General features: G+C 41.5%; 2 protein-coding genes across 3 annotated transcripts in view; both read left to right on the top strand.

Annotated features, from left to right (window-relative positions):
- The window catches only part of pamr1 (peptidase domain containing associated with muscle regeneration 1), a 48,296-nt gene extending 42,699 nt beyond the window's left edge, over window positions 1-5,597 (top strand). For both annotated transcript variants that reach the window (XM_013138965.4, XM_010883672.5), the window contains 7 exons: window positions 161-352; window positions 527-1,918; window positions 2,081-2,257; window positions 2,465-2,531; window positions 2,989-3,221; window positions 3,493-3,881; window positions 4,431-5,597. In XM_013138965.4, coding sequence (XP_012994419.2) covers window positions 161-352; window positions 527-1,918; window positions 2,081-2,257; window positions 2,465-2,531; window positions 2,989-3,221; window positions 3,493-3,881; window positions 4,431-4,985 — 3,005 coding nt within the window. In that variant the 3' untranslated portion in view covers window positions 4,986-5,597. The remainder of the gene's footprint in view (window positions 1-160; window positions 353-526; window positions 1,919-2,080; window positions 2,258-2,464; window positions 2,532-2,988; window positions 3,222-3,492; window positions 3,882-4,430) is intronic.
- A 9,265-nt stretch (window positions 5,598-14,862) lies between these two features.
- slc1a2b (solute carrier family 1 member 2b) overlaps window positions 14,863-23,079 on the top strand; it is a 46,689-nt gene continuing 38,472 nt past the window's right edge. Inside the window, exon 1 of the mRNA XM_010883667.4 lies at window positions 14,863-15,129. The gene's annotated coding sequence lies outside the window, so the exon portion shown is untranslated. The remainder of the gene's footprint in view (window positions 15,130-23,079) is intronic.

The raw sequence follows: 23,079 nt of genomic DNA on the forward strand, positions 1-23,079 counted from the left end.
ATCACTGACTTGTGTATAATGTTTTTAAATTTCTTCACATTGACAGCCTGACCAATGGTCTTTCAGCAGTGGTTGATGTATTCAGAAAATGTAATAACAACTTTAATGGTTCACATGTGGAGGTTAATAGTAAAGTAACTGAGTTTTCTTTTTTTTGTAGTACCCATGGTAAAGTTCTGTGACATTCCAGCCAAGCCTGTTCATGGAGACCACTTCCTGGTGTATGGACCTAATGACGTCATTATAGCCTTGCAGTATCTGTGCTACCGGCCCTACAAGCTTAGCGGGACGCACCAGAGGACATGTCTCTCAAACAACACCTGGAGTGGAACCCCCCCCACCTGTGACAAAGGTCATTTTTAATCAAGGCATGATGGGAATCATGGGAATGGGTGTTGATAGACTTCAGTATGGGATCAATTTGTATTGCAATGTCATTACAACTGAATGGTAAGTCAACTGTGTAACAACACTTTTTTAACAGTTACAGTTCAACAAATCCCTTGTTTTCTCTCCCCCCTCACAGTTAATAATACACTTGCTCAACCAGACAAAGAAAAGGACAAACCAAAATATACGGGAAAAGACAAAGGCAGTGAAAAAGACTGTGACAAACCAACAGAAAACAACAAAGAGATAAACAATACTACAGTGAGAAAGGATGATGGTGCTGGTAAAGATCCAGGCCTCAGGAACACAACTGTGGAGAACGAAGATGTTAAAGACAAAAACATAGACATTACTCAGGTGGACATCCCAGCAGGGAAGGATATACCTAGTGACAAAGAAAAAGAAACTGAGCTAGAAAAACCTAGTGGAGGTAAGAAGGATCAAGCGGAGAGCAACGAAATAGATGACACAGTGGAGGGAGAAAGAGAAAATGACTTGAGGAAAACCATGGTGGACACAGATGGTAGACCAGATACAAAAGGAGACAAAGATGTCATACAGGAGATAGGAAATAAAACAGAGATTCCTGAAGATAAAGGACCAGATGAATATAAGCCAAAAGAGGAACATACTTTAAAACCTAGGGGAGACACATTTGCCATAGATTACACTGAGTCAAAACCAAGGGGAGACACATTTGCAGTAGAGAACACTGTCACAGATGTGTTTGGCACCAATGAAATCGAGGAGGGCGTTAATACAACCATATCTAAAGACATGAAGATTGTTATTCCAACTACAAGCAACAAAACAAATTTTACCCCCTATTCGTCAAGTCAGGAACCTGGGATGCCTGTGGGAAAACCATACAAAGACATAGAATTAACTATAGCTACAGGAGCAACTAAAGATAAAGGAATATCTACAGATACAGAAACTACTAAATATACAGGAACAACTAAAGACACAACCGTAACTAAGGATGCAGAAAAAATTAAAGACACAGAAGTAACTAAAGATACAGGATTAACTGAAGATACATCCGTAATTGAAGATAAAGGAGCAACTAAAGATACAGGAGTAACTCAAAGTACAGACGTTACTAAAGATACAGGAGAAACTAAAGATACTGGATCAAGTACAGATACAGTAGTAATTACAGATACAGGATCAGCTAAAGATACAGCTGTAATTAAAGATACAGGAGCAACTAAAGATACAGAAGGAACAGAAAATACAGAAGCAACTAAAGATTCAGCACTCAGTAAAGATACAGGAGTAACTAAAGATACAGGAGTAACTAAAGATACAGGAGTAACTAAAGATACAGGAGAAACTAAAGATACTGGATCTAGTACAGAGACAGTAGTAACTGAAGTGACAGTGGAGGCTAAACATAGAGGAGCAGCCAAAGACACAGCGGCAAGTACAAGCAAACCTGCAGAGGAAAATGAAGTGGAAGATATAGCCATGCCAACTAAAGAAGAGCCTGAAGATGATAATGAGAGAGAAAACCAAAGCACCAGTGGTAAGACTTACTCCCAAACCACGTATCCCTATGCAGTGAATTATTGCAATGTTTGTCAGCGTCATCGATTTTCATTAAACGGTCTCTCTCTGTTCCTTTTCCATCTGTCTGTCATCCACACTTCTGCGTCTCTTTCTCCTCTCTTCCCTCCTTTCCATCTAGACAAACGCTGTCCTCCTCATCCGCATCTTTACCATGGTTACCACCAGGTGGTACCTGGGCTGGTGCCAGAGACAGTGGAGTTCTTCTGTAACCACTCCTACGCTCTGACCGGGGACAGCCGGCGGACCTGCCAGTCTGGGGGCATCTGGCAAGGCACTCAACCCCTCTGTGTCAGAGGTGGGCATTATGGGGTGTGCGCGCATTTGCGTGTGTTTGGGTACATGCGTGGGTGTTGCTTTGTTATTATGGTGGAAGGATATGTTATAGCACCTACCAGTTAAGCACCACTTTCAGCAGACCATAATTATCACAGCATTGAGAATGAAAGCAGCTGCACAGCCTGACAGTAGTTAAATTGGATGACTGTGTGTTTTATTTTTGCAGCCTGCAGAGAGCCCAAAGTTTCAGAGCTTGTCAGACAGAGAGTTTTGCCTCCGCATGTTCCATCCAGGTATGCATAATACATTCTTTACTTTATTTGATCTTCATTGACTTTTTTTACGATAGTTTTAAACTCATTCTGACAGAAAAAAATCCTGCAATTGCATTCCCTTTTGCAGTTTGTTTCAAGTAGAAGCGCCAGAAAACTGGAATTACTTCTTTGACCGTGCTTTTGGCATAATCCACAAAATTTGAATGTGATGATAGGCAATAGTTGTCATTGGCCTGTTGGACAATTTACAGTAGGGACAGTGAGCGGTAAGAGTGAAAAACCCAAGATCGGGTACACTCACAAAACAATCTACTCTATATTGGGTTTAAAAGTGACACATTCAAGCTGGTATGTATCACGTTAAACAGCGGACATAACTACACACATTGTATAAAAAAGTGTTAAGCAGACATAACCAAAACGTGTGTTAGTGTAAAGGCATTCTCCCCATACGCCTCTCCTCTATGCCCCTCAGGAAGACCCCTGTGCATAAGTTCTACTCCTCATCTGGGTTAGGGAGGTTGTTCCAGTCCGCCGGCCCCACCAAACGTCCCCCGGTGCTGGCTCCGCTACCCCAGGGCTTCCAGCACCTTTACACTCACATAGAGTACGAGTGTGCCTCTCCGTTCTACCACCACACCGGCAGCGCACGCCGCACCTGCCTCAAGACTGGCAAGTGGAGCGGGCGTCATGTCTCCTGTTCGCCAGGTGAGTGCAGCAGAGACCACACGTTGTAAAAATGAAGAAGAGATTCTTTTTGCAACCAGTGAATGACTTCCATCCACAGACACAGGAGCGTGACACATAAAGGACATTTTCCGGAATGTTCTGGAGGGCGTGATAGAGAACAAGATTTGTGTATAGTGCGGTATTATGTGCTGTTAGATCTGGCAGATTTATGTCTTCTTTCCTCTTCCTTTCCTCCCTCACCACCCCCGCCTCTACTCCTCCCTCTCTCTCTAACCCTCTCCCCGCCCAGTGTGTGGGAAACACCTCACATTTGACCCCCAGAGTCCGGCGGAGGCACACTGGCCGTGGCTAGCCGCCATCTACCGGCGCTCTGACAGTGGAGAAGGGACCGAGCTACACAAAAAGGCCAGCCTGGCTGTGTCACAAAAGCCGGGGGAGGTGACTGGAGCTGAAACGGGGACTGGATCAGAGGCTGGGTCTGAGGGGCAGGACGAGGCCTCCGGCTGGCAGCTAGTGTGCAGCGGGGCCCTGGTAAACCAGCGCAGCGTTGTGGTGGCGGCCCACTGCGTGACGGAACTGGGGAAGCTGTACCCTCTGGATGCGTCTGAGGTCAAGGTGGTGATGGGAAAACACTATCGCAGTGACCTCAGAGAGACCAAGGGCCTGCAGCATCTCAGGGTGAGAGACGGGACAAAATCTTTTTACAAACCTGACAAAATGTCTACTTCATCTAACCATGAAATACAGGCCCATATTTCTTTCCTATACATCCCTGAATAGGTCCCATTCATCTATTTAAGTCAACACTAATGTATTTATGCTACATGGCTAGGGTAGATTTATTAACGTACATTTATATAGCGGCAGGATTTTTACATTTAGCAGTATGGTTTATGTTTGCTGTGAGGGTACATGATGTCCTTTACGAAGGGCTGTCAGTAAATTTATCTGCATATGAGTAAGAAGTGAGTTGCCAGGTAACAAGCACAGCTAACGTTGTCCCACAGATTGCCAAGCTATCACCCTGCTGTTACATTTGGCACAGGCTCTTCTCTACAGCTTTCCTTCAGACTTCTCTCTTTATTTTAATCTTTCTGTATTACCATGCCCTCTGCATTCTAACCGTCTTTCTCTCTCCAACCGCAACTTATTTCTGACCAATTCATATATTTACCTGATTATTATGTATTTATTTCTCTCTAACCAGACATTTATTTGCTTCTCCAGGTGGCCTCTATCTCCGTCCACCCCAACTACGACCCCCGCATTCTGGACTCAGACTTGGCTGTGATCAAGCTGCTGGACAAGGCTCGTATTGGGGAAAAGGTCCTGCCACTCTGTCTCCCTGACGCCCAGGGGGGGGAGGTGACCTCCAGACAGGGGCTGGTGACAGGCTGGGCCCCCCTTCCAGATCCCCGGTTCGGTGAAGAGGAGCGTGCCAGGGTGGGCGTGCAGCACCTCGCTGACGTGGTGCCCTGTGAGCAGCAGTATGCCCGCAACGGCGTGCCCGTTAGCGTCACGGACAACATGCTGTGTGGGCGCCAGCGGCCCGACTACAGCCCCTCCAACATCTGTCCCGCGGACACCGGGGGGATATTGATCCTTCCTCCCGAAAAAGGCTCCGCCCAGGACCTTGCAGTGCCAGACAAGTCCAAAGGGGAGTGGCGGCTGCTGGGGTTGGTGAGCTTCGGGTATGACGAGGGAGAGTGTGACCCAGACCTGTTTACTGTTTATACGCATGTCGCCAACTTCAAAGACTGGATAGAGATACACATGAAGTGAGATCACCATGGTGGGACTCGACTTGTATCTCTGTTGTCCTTCCACCCAAAAACCTACTGTTTTTGCTGAATATTTATCAGTATTCCCCTTCTCCTTATTTACCAGAATCATTCACTATTCCCCTTTTACCTCCTTATTCCTCCTATCTTTTCTCTTCTTGTCACAGACAGCAGAGAGTGTGATCAGTAAAGACCCAATTAACACTGGACTGTGCCTTAACACAGCCTGATCAGGGATGCTCCCCTTCAGTTTAAAAAAACAAAATCTATAAAAGTCTGTCTAGATTTCACCAGATGAGATGAAATGTATTGGAATTTACTTGAATTGGGACTTTGGCCCTATTTGTTCTATTTCTATGCATTTTGTCTTATCCAAAATTCTGAAAGATTATTTTTGAAAATAGTTGCCTAGGTTTTAACTTAAAAATGACCTGAAAGCCAATTCCCTAAGGCTTTGGGAAAATATGTTTTTCATTGCATTCTTTGATATGTACTGTACATAATGTATAATGTAATGTATTATTCAGGAACGTGGTTCATGTGATGTACATATTCAGTAGAAGGACAACAAAGTGATGTTGTTTTTAATTAAAGAAATGTCGTTGTGTAAAGACAAATTGTTCTGGTTTGAGATTTCTGTTTTGTGGTCTCGTGAGCATTCATTTACTATTAATTCAAAGCAGACACATATGATTCTACTAATTAGAGATGAGAGTGAGAATGTACAGTGAGGAGAACAAGTATTTGATACACTGCCGATTTTGCAGGTTTTCCCACTTACAAAGAATGTAGAAGTCTGTAATTTTATCATAGGTACCCTTTAACTGTGAGTGACGGAATCTAAAACAAAAATCCAGAAAATCACATTGAACGATTTTTAAGTAATTAATTTGCATTTTATTGCATGACATAAGTATTTGATACATCAGCAAAGCAGAACTTAATATTTGGTACAGAAACCTTTGTTTGCAATTACAGAGATCATATGTTTCCTGTAGTTCTTGACCAGGTTTGAACACTGCTGCAGGGATTTTGGCCCACTCCTCCATACAGACCTTCAGGTTTCTGGGCTGTCGCTGGGCAATACGGACTTTCAGCTCCCTCCAAAGATGTTCTATTGGGTTCAGGTCTGGAGACTGGCTAGGCCACTCCAGGATCTTGAGATGCTTCTTACGGCGCCACTCCTTAGTTGCCGTGGTTGTTTGTTTCAAGGTTGTTGTCATGCTGGAAGACCCAGCCATGACCCATCTTCAATGCTCTTACTGAGGGAAGGAGGTTGTTGGCCAAGATCTTGCGATACATGTCCCCATCCATCCTCCCCTCAATATGGTGAAGTTGCCCTGTCCCTTTTGCAGAAAAGCATCCCCAAAGAATGATGTTTCCACCTCCATGCTTCACGGTTGGGATGGTGTTCTTGGGGTTGTACTCATCCTTCTTCTTCCTCCAAACACGGCGAGTGGAGTTTAGTCCAAAAAGCTCTATTTTTGTCTCATCAGACCACAAGACCTTCTCCCATTCCTCCTCTGGATCATCCAGATGGTCATTGGCATACTTCAGACTGGCCTGGACATGCACTGGCTTGAGCAGGGGGACCTTGCGTGCAGGGGGACCTTTTCTTTGAGACTGTGGTCCCAGCTCTCTTCAGGTCATTGACCAGGTCCTGCCGTGTAGTTCTGGGCTGATCCCTCATCTTCCTCATGATCCTTGATGCCCCATGAGGTGAGATCTTGCATGGAGCCTCAGACCGAGGGAGATTGACCGTCATCTTGAACTTCTTCCATTTTCTAATAATTGCGCCAACAGTTGTTGCCTTCTCACCAAGCTGCTTGCCTATTGTCCTGTAGCCCATCCCAGCCTTGTGCAGGTCTACAATTTTATCCCTGATGTCCTAACACAGCTCTCTGGTCTTGGCCATTATGGAGAGGTTAGAGTCAGTTTGATTGAGTGTGTGGACAGGTGTCTTTTAATTATGTAACGAGTTCAAACAGGTGCAGTTAATACAGGTAATGAGTGGAGAACAGCAGGGCTTCTTAAAGAAAAACTAACAGGTCTGTGAGATACGGAATTCTTACTGGTTGGTAGGTGATCAAATACTTATATCATGCATTAAAATGCAAATTATTTATTTAATAATCATACATTTTGGATTTTTGTTTTAGATTTCGTCTCTCACAGTTGAAGTGTACCTATGATAAAAATGACATACCTCTACATGCTTTGTAAGTGGGAAAACCTGCAAAATCGGAAGTGTATCAAATACTTGTTCTCCCCACTGTAGATCAGACAGCCGTTCAGTCAGGGTCAGTTCTCTAAAGAAAGTCTATGAACTAATACAGGCCAAATAAAGTATATACAATAAAGGTCTGCAATCAAACCCAAACGCTAAAGTGATTAACAAAATCATAAATGTTTATGTGCTTCTGCAGTTAATAAAATATGTATAATTAGGGCTGTAACTTGCTGTAGCTACAATCTAAAGAGAGAATGAGTTGTTTGAGAAGGTGTAGTGTGAACATTTGGTCACAGGGTGGCAGTATAAAAGCATCGATTGCGAGAGATGTTCTGACAGAGACACAGCCCACAGCCCTCACTGATGGGGATCCACATACACACACACTAAAAATGTATTAATTCACTGTACGTTCTTTATTTCCAACGTGTCTGCAGTACATGTCCACCACATCTACATAAACAACATAACTAGCTCACAAGCCTGTCACCCATTTTGGATAATCTTTTGGGACATGACAATGGCGTGAGTGATTGAGCAATGGTCAAAAGTAGTACCCTACTGTATATAGTGACTATGTCTGTATTTGGTAAACACATAGCTAGCTTTCCTCCGGAGAACATAGAAACTCTGTAGGAGGACCAGTGATGGCCATGTCAGGCTGGAGCCAGAGAATCCCAGATGGGAGAAGGGAGAAACGCTTTTGGGAATGATGCACACTGAGAGCAAAGCTCACAGTAAGGTGAAAGATCTTGGATTAATTAGGTGTGGTTGCATCCCAGTTGTTCTCTGCTATTTTGCAGCACAACTACCTTCCCCCATCCTGACCTTTCTTCTGACATTATCACACACAGAAACACACACACAGATATGAGTAGATGAAGATGTGTGTCTACCATGTTGGTGGAGTAACTGTGTATGTAGTTGGTTGGATAGGCACTCATGTTAGATTAATGAGGATTCTTTAAATAAGAGGTGGTGTTATTGGCAATGTTTAGGTATTATTTGAACAGCACATCAATCCTTTGGAAAAGGACACATTCCACTGATGAACATTTTGTTTCAGATTAAAATGTAGTCGTAGCTTTACGACAGGGTAATGAAAATGTCAGCAAGATGTCCATCTTTATGATAAGAAGCATTTTGGAAGGTGCTTCTACATCACTTAAAAATATTATATAAGCCAGTTGAGAAACATCACATTTTAGTAAATCTGCTGTTGGCAACAAAGACCATAGCGTTCCCATGGTGTCACTGCCCTGGCAAGAACAACATGTACAATGAATACTTGGAAGGAGATCGAAGGTCAGTAAAATCTTTGGATGGAAAGCAATCAACAGGCAGGAACCACATTTAAGGAATCTTTTCTCCTACTTACTCAAAATGGACAAGTGCATTATTTAGGTCCCCAACTCCCGCGAGGAGAAAACTCTTCTAGCCTGACTGGAAGTGAACACATTCTCAGGCCCCTGTTACTCATAGGCCATCATCAGTAGAGCTGGCCAACAACCTGACTGTTCTTCTGGGAATTAGAGAACCCAGAGACACAGAGACCAATTGAAAGTACCTGACAATGCTGAGAAAAGGGCTCTATAGACTGTTCTCACTGAAGAGGCAGAGGGACAAGGCACTTGACACCTGACGTATACAAAATGTCCATTCACAGTTCAGTTTCCCAGTCAAAATGAGCTTTACAACGGATGTCGCTAGCATTGTGTGTTCTGTAGAGCAAAGGAATGTGGTTCACCTTAACTCACTCGTTGAAGCTTCAGGGAGAGGTAATCAGACAACAAAGATTGCTTTCCATCTCTGGAAAAGTCAAGTTCTCAGGGAAAACGACAAGAAAAAGTCTGAAGAAACCTCTCAAAAGACTGGATAGCAATTTATTATTGAAATGTCATTGAACGCACAGAGAGCAAGTTAAAAAGCCAAGTGTCATGAGATGTGCTAAAGTCACTTGTTTTAAAGTCATTATTTTAGTAACTTTTCATGCCTCCCCTTCTCAGGTCCCAAAATATGATATCTTCTGCTCAAGATACATACAAGAAAATGTGATCAAATTCTATGCTGTCATGACAACCATAGTTCTAGGTCAAAGTTAACAGACCTTCTGATATTGGCTAACACTTGTTACTGGCACCTTCTGTTGTGGCTACAATCATAAGAACAGTGCTTGCTGTTCAATGCCTATACTTGGCTTCAGTGAACAGTCTAAAACAATTTGGGCCTACTCTAGCATAGTTCATTTATTACACTGGGTTGTGTATGGCAGTTTTAGAAGGTTACTAATCAATAAACAGAATGCATTTCTGACAGCGCCATATTGGTGTTCGTAATGTAATTTACAAACTAATCAAGATCGTAGATGGTAGAAGAAGATAGTTAAAGTAATCCATGGGAAGCTATTTTCTACAAAAATCCACTTTTTTTTTTTGCGATATCCTCATGCTTTTGTTGTGTCCATGAAGACCATGCATTAAACCTCCTCACAGGTGTTCTGTGACGTGTTTACTTTCCACTGCAATCACTACCACACACAGAGTAACACCCTGTACCAGAAACCCTGTCCCAGCGCCTTAACTTTTAACCCGTCTCCAACCTCTCTTTCCCTCTCCATCTTCCAATCCACCATTGCATGGCAAGGAGGGGCTTTAGGCACCAAACAGAACACATTAGTCGTATATAAGCACCGTCTGATAAACAAATATATTAACACACAACTGTACACACACACAGAAATGTTGTTGTGTGTGTAAAGCCCAGGGTGTGAATTTAACATAACTCATCCGTATGCAGGCCTCTGACAGAAGTGGCCAGGCAAGGTGACAATGTGATTTATTGCAGCTTGGTTTATTTGGCTACCACAGCAGCAGAAACCAAGTAATGAATTCTGGATCTGGTTACGGCTGCCCAGAGAGAAAGGGGTGTCTTTCTATAACAGACCAAAAGTGCTGGATACCTTCAATATAAACACAACAACAAGCCAATGAAAGCTTAGACCGTTCTAATGTTTACCAGTTTTTCACTGTGTACTGCGGATGTTTTATTGTTTTTAATCCCCCATCCAAACATGTATGGCTTATGCTTATAGTTGTGTTTTGAGCTCTACCCATCCCCCCATTTACCACTCCCAGAGGCGATCTGGTGGCTTTATTACTCTCTAACGCACTAGTGTTAAACCCTGAGGTTCCCTGATTGTCCCTTGGAGGCCAGATACCCAAGCCCATTATGCCTAAGCTTAATGTCCCTTTCATTACTAGGTCATGTATAATATATATAGGACTGTATAGGGGATGGGTATAGCCATACACCCTTAATCACCCCTCCCCTATAGACATATTGTCAGAAAAACAAATAAGGCATTCAGTAATCACCATACATTAATACATCGATTGAATCAGCTGGAGGAACAGTGTGCCCATCCAAAAACCACTCTGACAGAGACAGTCAACTCCTGACTAATGCAATCACATGGCACTTAACTCTACATTTTCAGAGTATGTAAGAATGTATTTGAATTGAATTTGGTGAATTGCACTTCCCAGTGTTTGCTCTCATCCAATGTAGAATCTTCGGGAGTTGCACCAACAATACCAAAACCATCACCTTGAAAAAGAGAGTACTACCATCTTCATATCAACAGCTACTGTTCATGTCTATATGGTTACAAGGCTCTTTAGGGACAGTTTGTATTTATCAATGGCTTCTGGGAATTGGCCTTTGTATGACATAGAGCAGCATTATAGACTGAGCTGAACTTGGCCAAGGCAACTTCTACCCAGTTTTTATAACTTCTAGGGAGAAACGCCCTATCAACTTGATGCACTGAAGAGTTACTGTACAGGTTGTTGATAACGTTCTGAAGATCGTCTGATGAACTGCAGCCCTTATGGGGTGTTCTCGGTCTGCCATGATCAGTACCTAGCAAAAGTGGTGAACTGGCGACAGGGTCATGGGGGGCCAAGACTAATTGATGCACGTGGGGAGCAACCCGATCCAACAGACGAGCTGCTGTACCTCAAATTGCTGAAAACGTTAATGCTGGTACTGATAGAAAGGTGTCAGAACACATTGCAGTTTGTTGCGTACAGGGCTGCGTAGCCGCAGACCAGTCAGGGTGCCCACGCTGACCCCTGTCCACTGCTGAAAGAGCCTACAATGGGCATGTGAGCATCGGAACTGGACCACGGAGCAATGAAAAAAGTGGCCTCTTCTGATGAACCACGTGGATGGCTGGGTGCGTGTGCGTTGCGTACCTGGAGAAAAACTCTTAGGGAGTTTTTCCTAGCCACTGAAATTCAACACTACTGTTGTTTGCTCCTTGGGGTTTAAGGCCGGGTGTCTCTGTAAAAGCACTTTGTGACAACTGCTGTTGTAAAAAGGTCTTTATAAATACATTTGATTGATTGATTGAGAACACATGGCACCAGGATGCACTATGGGAAGGAGGCAAGCCAGGGGAGGCAGTGTGATGCTTTGGGAAATGTTCTGCTGGGAAACCTTGGGTCCTGCCATTCATGTGGATTTTACTTTGACACGTACCACCTACCTAAGAATTGCACCCTTTCATGGCAATGGTATTCCCTGATGGCATTGGCCTCTTTCAGCAGGATAATGCGTCCTGCTACAAAGCAAAAATTGTTCAGGAACGGTTTGAGGAACACAACAACAAGTTCAAGGTGGTGACTTGGCCTCCAAATTCCCCAGATCTCAATCCAATCGAGCATCTGTGGGATGTGCTGGGCAAACAAGTCCGATCCGTGGAGGCCCCACCTCGCAACTTACAGGACCTAAAATATCTGATGCAAACGTTTTGGTGCCAGATACCACAGCTTCAGAGGTCTAGTGGAGTCCATACCTTGACGTGTCAGGGCTGTTTTGGTGGCAAAAGGGGGATCTACAAAATATTAGGGAGGTGGTCATAATGTCATGGCTGATCGGTGAAGTATTTGATCCCCTGCTGATTTTGTACGTTTGCCCACTGACAAAGAAGAGGTTGCCCAAAAAACTGACGAATGTCACTGCCACCCTTCCTCTTGCTCATAATTACACTCACTGTGAATGAAAGCTGACTGTAACCAATCTGCTTGCACTTTAATCAAACACATATTAATAATGATATTTATCATAAGCAAGAACAGCTATACAGTATACTACACGAGTATGCAATAAATGAAAGCTACTACTGTCTACATAAATAACACATGCAGCGCAACATAAATGACTGACACTTTACTCAGACTTTCTAAATAACAAAACCTAATACAGACAATAACGTTAAATACACCCGTGAGCACCAATGATGGTCGCTGAGTGAATGTGTGTCTTATTAAATGTACAGGTAACTTAGCTATGATTCACTGAAAACATTTGTTTCCACATACAATTACTGACACTTTTTAGCAAATTATTATTTATTTCCACTATTACGCTACAATTCCAGCGCAAAATAATGTAGTGATATTGTCGTTAAAACTATCACAATCGACAGTGATATAGCCTACGTAACACATATGAGTTTTCAACTTTTTAATACAATTGAAAATAATGAAATAGACAGTACAGTGATTGACATTTATTGATTTTACCTAGGCCTCTCACAGCACTCGTGCAATGGGTTCTGGGGTACGGCAACACCACTTGGACAAACCACACGCAAAACTTCAGTACACCTTAATACTAATTGTAGTAATAATGGCAATTTGTTGAGTTTAGTTATAACTATGATAACATCTGCTAATAACTATTTTGGACAGCGGTGCATGGTTGCCTGTCGTAGCACTGCACATTTTAATTTTATTAATATTTTTTATATCAATATATTGGGGGGTATTTTTTGAGCATATTTGAATATTGGGGGAGATGTGTCCCCCCATTGTATATTATAATTACGGCCACCTCACAGATACTTTGTCTGAAAGGAAAGGAACGCATCCAGGTGCCAGGACGGGTTTGCCTGTTTAGACCAAGCAAACAATGATTGCATCCCTGATTGTTCAGACAAACCACTTCAAATAGCATATACAATGTACTGTAGGAACCCAGTAGTACAACCATGCTATGAGAATCTCAATTATGTACTACATATAACAAAATGACTTGAATGGTGAACCTAGAAATATTCTTGGAAAATGTAGCATGAAAATACAGTTAAGATGATATCCCAGCATATCAGTGCCATTTCAATCACTATAATGTGTATTGTGTTTCCTTCATTACTATCCATATAGCTATTTAATGTTATGTTCTGCACTCATCAATAATGTGACCATTCTACTATCATTATGCCTTTCCCTGTACTTAAGTCCTCTCCATCTTCCCGCTAATCATCTCTTTCTCTCCACAAACCTTGGAGCACCTTCTACCTGAGGCCACAATCAACTAAAGGTAACATCGGGTAATGCATGGAAAATATGTTCCAGTTCCTGCTCTAAAGTTCTCCTTTATGGTGATAGTCCGTGGACTAAGCATGTGCCAGAACACTGTCCCTGTAAAAGTGAGATCCCTGTCGATGTTGTTGTGCCTCCATGGTGTCAACGGGGAAGGTTGTATTAACAATGACATGAATGCTGGACACCCAACCCCCTGTGCTACACTACAATCACCTGTGACCAATAGTGTAACCACGGTGACGCCAGCCCAGAGTGCAAGATGTCCTTAACAACCCCCCATCTACAAAACGTATGGACCGAAACATACCCCCCCCCCCCCCCCACACACACACAAAATAAAGTGCCTATGACCTAGGCCAAGGTTCAAACAAAATAAAGTGCCTATGACCTAGTTCAAACTAAATAAAGTGCCCATGACCTAGGCAAAAGTTCTAACAAAATACAGCGCCTATGCTAACTTGAAAAACATTTGTTCAACTAATACAGAACCGTTAGTCAACTCTGGTCCTGAAGTACGACTATTGCCGGATTCTAATGTTCAGCACCATGCCTTATCTAACTAATCAAATTAAACAGCTCAGTGATTGCTTAAATCCAACACACCTGATCTTTCAGGCTTCTAAATCAAAAACATAAAACACATGTGGCACACCAACACCAGGTTTGCCTACCACTGATATACAAGTCACTTGTATGCAACTATATGTTGCAAACATACTTATAAATTATTTTGGATACTTTGTTTATAAACTTTTTTGTAATTAATGTCTATCTATCTCTGCAAACTGATATTGGTCACTGATCACATTAAACACAGGTTCAAATTAGCCTGCTTAGTTAAAACACAGTTGTAACCTAATAAACCAGGACCACCAAACAACATTCCATACCCCAGTATAAGATAACAACACCGAATAGTTAACTTGTTAGGCTACTTAGCAAACAAGCAAGCACATTTATTCATAAATCACTATTCATACAGAGAAGCAATTCCATGTGCTTTACAATGAAAAGGAAAATATAAAAATGCAACAGAATTAAAACAGTCTAATTGCCTACACTTGAACTGATAATGACACACCTTCTAAATTACAAACATCCATCTTCATATCCATGCGCGTACACGAACAAGTGAAAGGGTGTTTGCGATGAGAAGTAATTTATGGAGTTAGGTGTGGTGTTTAAGTATGTCTTGGGAATCAACGAGAATTGGCATGCCAAAGCACGATACTGAGTAGAAAGGGGGTGAACAGATGGAGAGGAGGTGGGGGAAGAGAAAGCGAGAGGGAGCGAAGGGAGGTAGAGCTCATTCACTGGGATTGTTGAGCACGGAGCTCCACGGATTACTGTGATAGAAATCCGTCTATTTGGTTTATGCTGCGGTGCTCACTAACGCCCTGGACGCACTGACGGCTCGGCATTTCAGCTGTCGACATCTTTGAAGTGGATGCGCGAGACCCCAAGAAGAGAAAAGAAGAGATATTGTAACTTATTTCCCTATAACTTCGTGGTTGAAAACATAGGTGAGAGGCAATTATAATTATTATGCATGCACATTAGCTTACTTGTTTACAGGACATAAGCTTCTGGCAAAAGATATGGGAGGATAATAAGAATAATATATGTAATATGTCTGACAATACATGGTGATAATTATCATGATCAGCCAATTAAGATGAATATTGAACAGGTATATGAAATATACCTGTCGCTATATTGCAATAATAATAATCATAATGATTAAAGAAGGCTGTTATCAAAGCTTTTTTAGAACAAAGTGAAGTGTAGTCGTAATGTGGTTAGGCATGTGTTTGCATATAAACACAGATTTAGCCTATCCTGCACTTTGGCTAAACCGTGTGGTCAGAAAGTGTTCTAGCGCGCTCCTCCTGAAAACAATGGGCTGCGTTTCGCTTGAAGCCCGTCGGCCAAACAGGTGCATGAGCACGTTTTTAGGCAGCACAAAAATCTGTAGGCTGCGTGTTGATTCCAGAAAAATAATTGCTACATTGTTTTTATATTGTTTAACACCGTAAGTGATTCAACAGTGCAAAAACTATTTTAGCTAACGGTGATATTCAAGGTATGTTTCTATCTTCTAATAATTGTAATCAAAGTGGTTCTGGAGGCAGCTATTTTTGCAGAGAGGCAATGTATGGTAATTAAATACGTCCTGGTTTGTCGTGCACTTCTACGCTTCATGTGGGGTTAAAAACTCCTCTAACGGTTCAACGGGTCCGTACTCCCGTGCTAAATTGAGAATCTTGAGCTGCTGCATACTATATCTGCTGCTCCGCGCGGCATTCCTATGCTTGTAAACAAGGATTTCTGTTGGAAACTTTGCGTTTTGGTCTCAACTATTACACTGCGTTTACACTGGCAGCCCAATTCTGTTATTATTTCCACTAGATGATATTTTAACCATTTACATTTCATCTTTTCACCACAAATCTTATTTGTTAGACCTGATTGGTCAAAAGACCAATTAGAGGAAAAGTCTTAACAGCCCGTTATAATTCATGGAGCAGAAATCGTTCCAAAAACATTGATATGTGAAAGTAATAATGTAATATTGCATGTTATCGAAGTGTTTAGTGTGAGTGATAAAGGCTTCATTTTGTATTAACTGGTTTGTAGTTACAATGTCGTGAAGATATAACGGAAAATCCAAGCAGGTGCATGAGCTTCAACTAACAGTGGGTTAGGAATGTTTTTGCTTTACTGTCAATTTTTGGCGTGGGGATATTCTATAAAAAGGACACATTCTCCATTGTGCATTTAGTTTGTTTTTAACCTAGTCTACTTTCATCAACTCCCTTTATTGGAACATACCATTGTTAAGTTATGCAGTCTATCCATGCATTCCTCCAGCCAAAATCACTATTTCTGTATTTCATTAGAATAAGATTTATTTTGCTGAAAACTGCAACACCCTAATGATTGGTTGGCTATATATTCACAAGCCAACCTGTCAATACACAGTACAGTTTATATAAACATAAGCTTATTCATTTTTGATAAGCTTATGACAAATTAGATTTACCAAGATTCGACCTAGACACTCAATGTAAACCCATAATATATATAGCAGGGAAACATGTTAATAGCATTTTTGAGCACATTGCCAAGTTGATATGTGTTGTGAAGATGGGTGGAACAATAAACAGTGTAAGCCTATATTCACCACCCCATCATTTAATCACTTGCTTTACAACACACTCACACCGCCCCCACCTTTCAGTCATATGCACACATGCACACACCCACTCGGGCACACACACACACACACATGCTGACACAACCACACACACACACACACTATCATCACCATGGAAACATACTCTCTTGGCACTTGATTGCATTCACATTACTCTGTCAGCCTGTCGTTTGAACACAACCAGGGGAGATGTTTCCAGATGTAACGTCAAGCATCGCTTGAATGATGGTGGTGGCAATACTTGCCTGACTCCCAGGCCTTCAGGGGATTCGATCAATTCATATGAACTTATTCATTTAGATTTCATCCTCCAGTAGGAGTCAGTTTGAGGGGAGACTGAAAGGGACAGGGGTGGGCTGTAGCTATGACCTCAGGCCAGGGTCTGATGAAATTGTGGCCTTGTGTGTAATTGGACGAATAATATAAATGGGGACGTAAAATATGTTTATGCAGCTGATATGTTTTTGCTCTGAGCCTGGAGGCTGCTCTCCTATAGACTGTAACCCTCGCTGGGCCCTGCCTTAGATTGTGGTTGTGGTTTATTGGGGGAAGGCTGATTTAACACCAAGGGTACAAAACATTTAAAATATATTGGGTACCACTTCAGCATGCTTGTCCAACACAGTTGATGCCATTCAGGGCTGGGGGCCAGAAGTTTGAGCCCACTCTGTATTGCCTGTCTCATTACAAAATCATCCATTCAGGGCTGGGGGCCAGATGTTTGAGCCCACTCTCTATTGCCTGTCTCATTCCAATATCATCCATTCAGGGCTGGGGGCCAGAGGTTTGAGCCCACTCTCTGTTGCCTGTCTCATTCCAATATCATCCTTTCAGGGCTGGGGGCCAGAGGTTTGAGCCCACTCTCTATTGCCTGTCTCATTCCAATATCATCACAGCTGACTGCATATTTCATTCTCCACCTAGAAACTTACACTTTAGTATGGCCTTTTTAAAATTTTACTTTAAAAATATATTTATTTGTGGTACAAATCAGTCATTATGTTTTAATTTGCTACTTATATATAGCTTGGATCGTAAAGGAGGCACGTTGAGTCTATTGAATTAACTGAGCCGACTGGGAGAAAAGGCTCATGTGGACACTATACAGAATTACTTGGGAGGGGGATGGTGTTCAACATACAGTTTAGTGTGATGGCTAGGTAACCTATTGCAGATCGAGCAAACCATCCACCAATCTCTTGTCACTATGTACTGAATAGAGGGCAGGATAGACAGTTATTGGATACATTGTTGACCAATTATATAGGTTGGGTTCTTCGGCTCAGATGTTACTTGCATCAACCAGTTGTTGTGTGGCATGTCATTTATAGTGCCATTGACCGACTGATCTCCGTAACATGTGGTTATTTCAAACGTTAAAAAAAACTATCTAGGCGTTATAAAATCAGCAACATCTGAGTAGAGGAAGTGCACGATGTGGCGTTAAGGAAGTGCTCAAGTGAACAATGTACAATTTCATGCATGTGTGATTGTGTGTGGGGGCAGGGATGCTCAAGTCAACAATGTGCTATATTGTGTGTGTGTGTGTGTATATGTGTGTGTGTGTGTATGTGTGTGTGTGTGTGTGTGTCTGGACAGTGATTGATTTGCACACGTTTTCACCAACATTCATTTTCAATAATCTACATGAATAAAAAGGGGACATATTTTTCTTCTGTAATAAACGTATATATAGAGCTGTCTAAAATGTGATTCCTTATTGCAGATTCGTATGAAATTCTAAAATCCATCAAATGTTTCTGTTGTTTTTGATTTTCTTTATTGTGACACCATGTGAAAGACCAAATGAGGAGATGTCCAGTCTACCCTGATCTTTTGATTTCCTAGGACTCTCTTGGAAGTATTTTCTGTTCTGAGGCTAGTTGGTTAATCTGTGAAAATCTGTCAGTGAGAGATTTCAGTATGCAGAATCCTGTTCGGATTACAGTATCTATTGCCTATTGTGGATGAAATCTCACAAAACATATGTGAAGCACGAGAGGACTGAGACGATCTCCAAAGGGGGTCAAGAAGTAACGTTCATTTCAGTATTCATATCAGCAGATTGAAAATACATTGTGTTCATTTGAATGCTTAAGAGAACAAGTTGTGTGAAATTAAACCATATGATGTCTGGTCACTTTAAGTGGTTTTTATGAAATCATTTATTGTACTTCCGAAAGGTTTAGAGATCAACATCGAATGACTGATGGTGCTCCGTTTAACACACACACATAGACACATGCTTTCCAACGGGTAAATGCTGATCTCCAAATGGAGGGAGTGAAAAACATTTGTATTGCCATATATTATGTGAACATCTGTATAAGCTGTTAGTTTAATTACAGCACATGTCACTCAGCATCTAGAGACTGTATGTATGTACACCAAATGCTTTTACTAAATGCTACCCTGCTCCCTAGTGGGTGGAGATTTAGAGATTTACTAACCTTGGTATTTCAGCAAGAACGCTAAAAATGACCGAAACATATAATTCAACATGCGTTATTATTTATTTCACTATTCCCTAAGCTTTTCTAGACAAACAGAAAGCAACCTTCCCTGTGACAGTATAGAAGCAGTGGAGGAATTCCATTGGAAAAGTATTGGCTGAAAGACAGGAAAAAGGCAAGATGGTGGATTAAACCAATAAATAACAAACAAATCAAATAAATGAATGAACCTGCAGAGGTTGTACTAAAATGACTGGTAAACATTTACAAACCCGATTCCAAAAAAGTTGTGACTCTGTACAAATTGTGAGTAAAAAAGGAATTGAATAATTCACAAATCTCATAAACTTATATTTAATTCACAATATAATATAGATAACATATCGAATGTTGAAAGTGAGACATTTTGTAATGTCATGCCAAATATTGGCTCATTTTGGATTTCATGAGAGCTACATATTCCAAAAAAGTTGGGAGAGGTAGCAATTAGAGGTCGGAAAAGTTAAATGTACAGATAAGGAACAGCTGGAGGACCAATTTGCAACTTATTATGTCAATTGGCAACATGATTGGGTATACAAAGAGCCTCTCAGAGTGGCAGTGTCTCTCAGAAGTCAAGATGGGCAGAGGATCACCAATTCCCCCAATGCTGCGGCGACAAAATAGTGGAGCAATATCAGAAATGAGTTTCTCAGAGAAAAAGAGTTTGAAGTTATCATCATCTACAGTGCATAATATCATCCAAAGAGAATCTGGAACCATCTATGTGCTTAAGGATCAAGGCCAGAAAACCATACTGGATGCCTGTGATCTTCGGGCCCTCAGACGACACTGCATCACATACAGGAATAAAACTGTAATGGAAATCACAACATGGGCTCAGCAATACTTCCAGAAAACATTGTTGGTGAACACAATCCACCGTGCCATTCGCTGTTGCTAGCTAAAACTCTATAGGTCAAAAAAGAAGCCGTATCTAAACAGGATCCAGAAGCGCAGGCGTTTTCTCTGGGCCAAGGATCATTTAAAATGGACTGTGGCAAAGTGGAAAAGTGTTCTGTGGTCAGACGAATCAAAATTTTAAGTTCATTTTGGAAAACTGGGACGCCATGTCATCCGGACTAAAGAGGACAAGGACAACCCAAGTTGTTATCAGTGCTCAGTTCAGAAGCCTGCATCTCTGATGGTATGGGGTTGCATGAGTGCGTGTGGCATGGGCAGCCTACACATCTGGAAAGGCACCATCAATGCTGACAGTTATATCCAAGTTCTAGAACAACATATGCTCCCATCCCGACGTTGTCTCTTTCAGGGAAGACCTTGCATTTTCCAACATGACAATGCCAGACCACATACTGCATCAATTACAATGTCATGGCTGCATAGAAGAAGGATCCGGGTACTGAAGTGGCCAGCCTGCAGTCCAGATTTGTCACCCATAGAAAACATTTGGCGCATCAACATTCCTATTCATAAACTTGAGCGTCTTGTCTCCTCAGTCCCCAGACATTTGCAGTCTGTTATAAAAAGTAGAGGGGATGCCACACAGTGGTAAACATGGTCTTGTCCCAACTTTTTTGAGATGTGTTGATGCCATGAAATGTAAAATCAACTTATTTTTCCCTTAAAGTGATACATTTTCTGAGTTTAAACATTTGATATGTAATCTATGTTGTATTCTAAATAAAATATTGAAATTTGAAATTTCCACATTATTGCATTCTGTTTTTATTCACAATTGTACAGTATCCCAACTTTTTTGGAATCGGTTTGTACATCTTCACAAGGTTTTCCACGTGAGATAGACAAGAATGCATACGTAATATATAATAAAGCGGACAGTTCAAACCTTTGATGCTGATTGTCTGAAAGCCATTGTATAAGAGAATGTATACCATGTGAACTAATTACGTTGGTAAAGGGTTCATAACAGTAATAAGGTACCTCTGAGTTTTGTAGTATAATTCCCGAAGAGGGACTGTAATTCGGTCCCAAAAGTTTTTTTAGTCAGTCCCCACAAGGAAAAAGGCATTTTCCTTCATAGATTTTAGGTATAGTGTAACATTTTCAATTGGGGTTAGTGATAGAATTTGTCTTAGTTTTCACTTTAAGTATTAGAGGTTACCATTAGGCGTTAAGATATGTTTAGAAATTAAGTTTATTGAGGTTAGGGTTAGGTTATGGTTAAGGTTAGGGGTTAGGATTAGGAAAAATAGGGGATCCCCACAAGGATAGAAATGAGTGTGTGATACAGGTCTGACAATACATGTGGGAATCAGAAGTCCAGAAGGTTTGCTAGCTGGTCACTGCAAGAAAAAACAGACATTTCCAACTTAGTGGTTAGGTTTTGGGAAATTTACAATTGGCATTATTGTTTGATTTGGGGATACAGTGTCCTAAACTAATATTGGCACCATTGGTAAATAAGGGGCAAAACAGGCTGTGAAAAAATTAATTTGCTATTTGTCCTCTTGGTCTTTCATTCAGAATATATAAAAAAATCTAACCTTTCATTGAAGTTCATTGATTGGAATAAATGTGAAATGTGAAATAAATTACATATTTTCTTTCCAAAATGTGTGCCACATTTATTGTTAAATCTAACGGAAGTATATTCCTATTCATATTTTACATTTTGAGTTCACCTGAGTGATTTTGAAATCTTAACTTGTAAGCCATGATGTCCTCTTTTACTAGTGTCTTAATACAGTGAGGGAGAAAAGTATTTGATCCCCTGCTTATTTTGTATGTTTGCCCCCGACAAAGAAATTATAAGTCTATAATTTTAATGGTACATTTATTTGAACTGTGAAAGACAGAATAACATCAAAATAAATCCCGAAAAACGCATGTCAAAAATGTTATACATTTATTTGCATTTTAAAGAGTGAAATAAGTATTTGATCCCCTCTCAATCAGAAAGATTTCTGGCTCCCATTGGTCTTTTATACAGGTAACGAGCTGAGATTAGGAGTATAGTCTTAAAGGGAGTGCTCCTAATCTCAGTTTGTTACCTGTATAGAAGACACCTGATCTCAGAAGCAATCAATCAATCAGATTCCAAACTCTCCACCATGGCCAAGACCAAAGAGCTGTCCAAGGATGTCAGTGACAAGATTGTAGACCTACACAAGGCTGGAATGGGCTACAAGACCATCGCCAAGCAGCTTGGTGAGAAGGTGACAACAGTTGGTGTGATTATTCACAAATGGAAGAAACACAAAAGAACTGTCAATCTCCCTCGGTCTGGAGCTCCATGCAAGATCTCACCTCGTGGAGATGCAATTATTATGAGAACGGTGAGGAATTAGCTACACGTGAGGATCTTGTCAATGATCTTAAGGAAACTGGGACCATAGTCACCAAGAAAACGATTGCCAACACACTACGTTGTGAAGGACTGAAATCCTGCAGTGCCCGCAAGGTCCCCCTGCTCAAGACAGCACATGTACAGCCCTGTCTGAAGTTTGCCAATGAACATCTGAATGACTCAGAGGAGAACTGGGTGAAAGCGTTGTGGTTGGATGAGACCAGAATCGAGCTCTTTGGCATCAACTCAACTCGCCGTGTTTGGAGTGAGGAAGTCTGCCTATGACCCAAAGAACACCATCCCCACCGTCAAACATGAAGGTGGAAACATTATGCTTTGGGAGGGTTTTTCTGCTAAGAGGACAGGACAACTTCACCGCATCAAAGGGGCGATGTGCCATCAAATCTTGTGTGAAAACCTCCTTCCCTCTCCTAGGGAATTGAAAATGGGTCGTGGATGGGTATTCCATCATGACAATGACCCGAAACACACG

This window comes from Esox lucius, chromosome 19 (assembly GCF_011004845.1).
Source record: "Esox lucius isolate fEsoLuc1 chromosome 19, fEsoLuc1.pri, whole genome shotgun sequence".
NCBI lineage: Eukaryota > Metazoa > Chordata > Actinopteri > Esociformes > Esocidae > Esox > Esox lucius.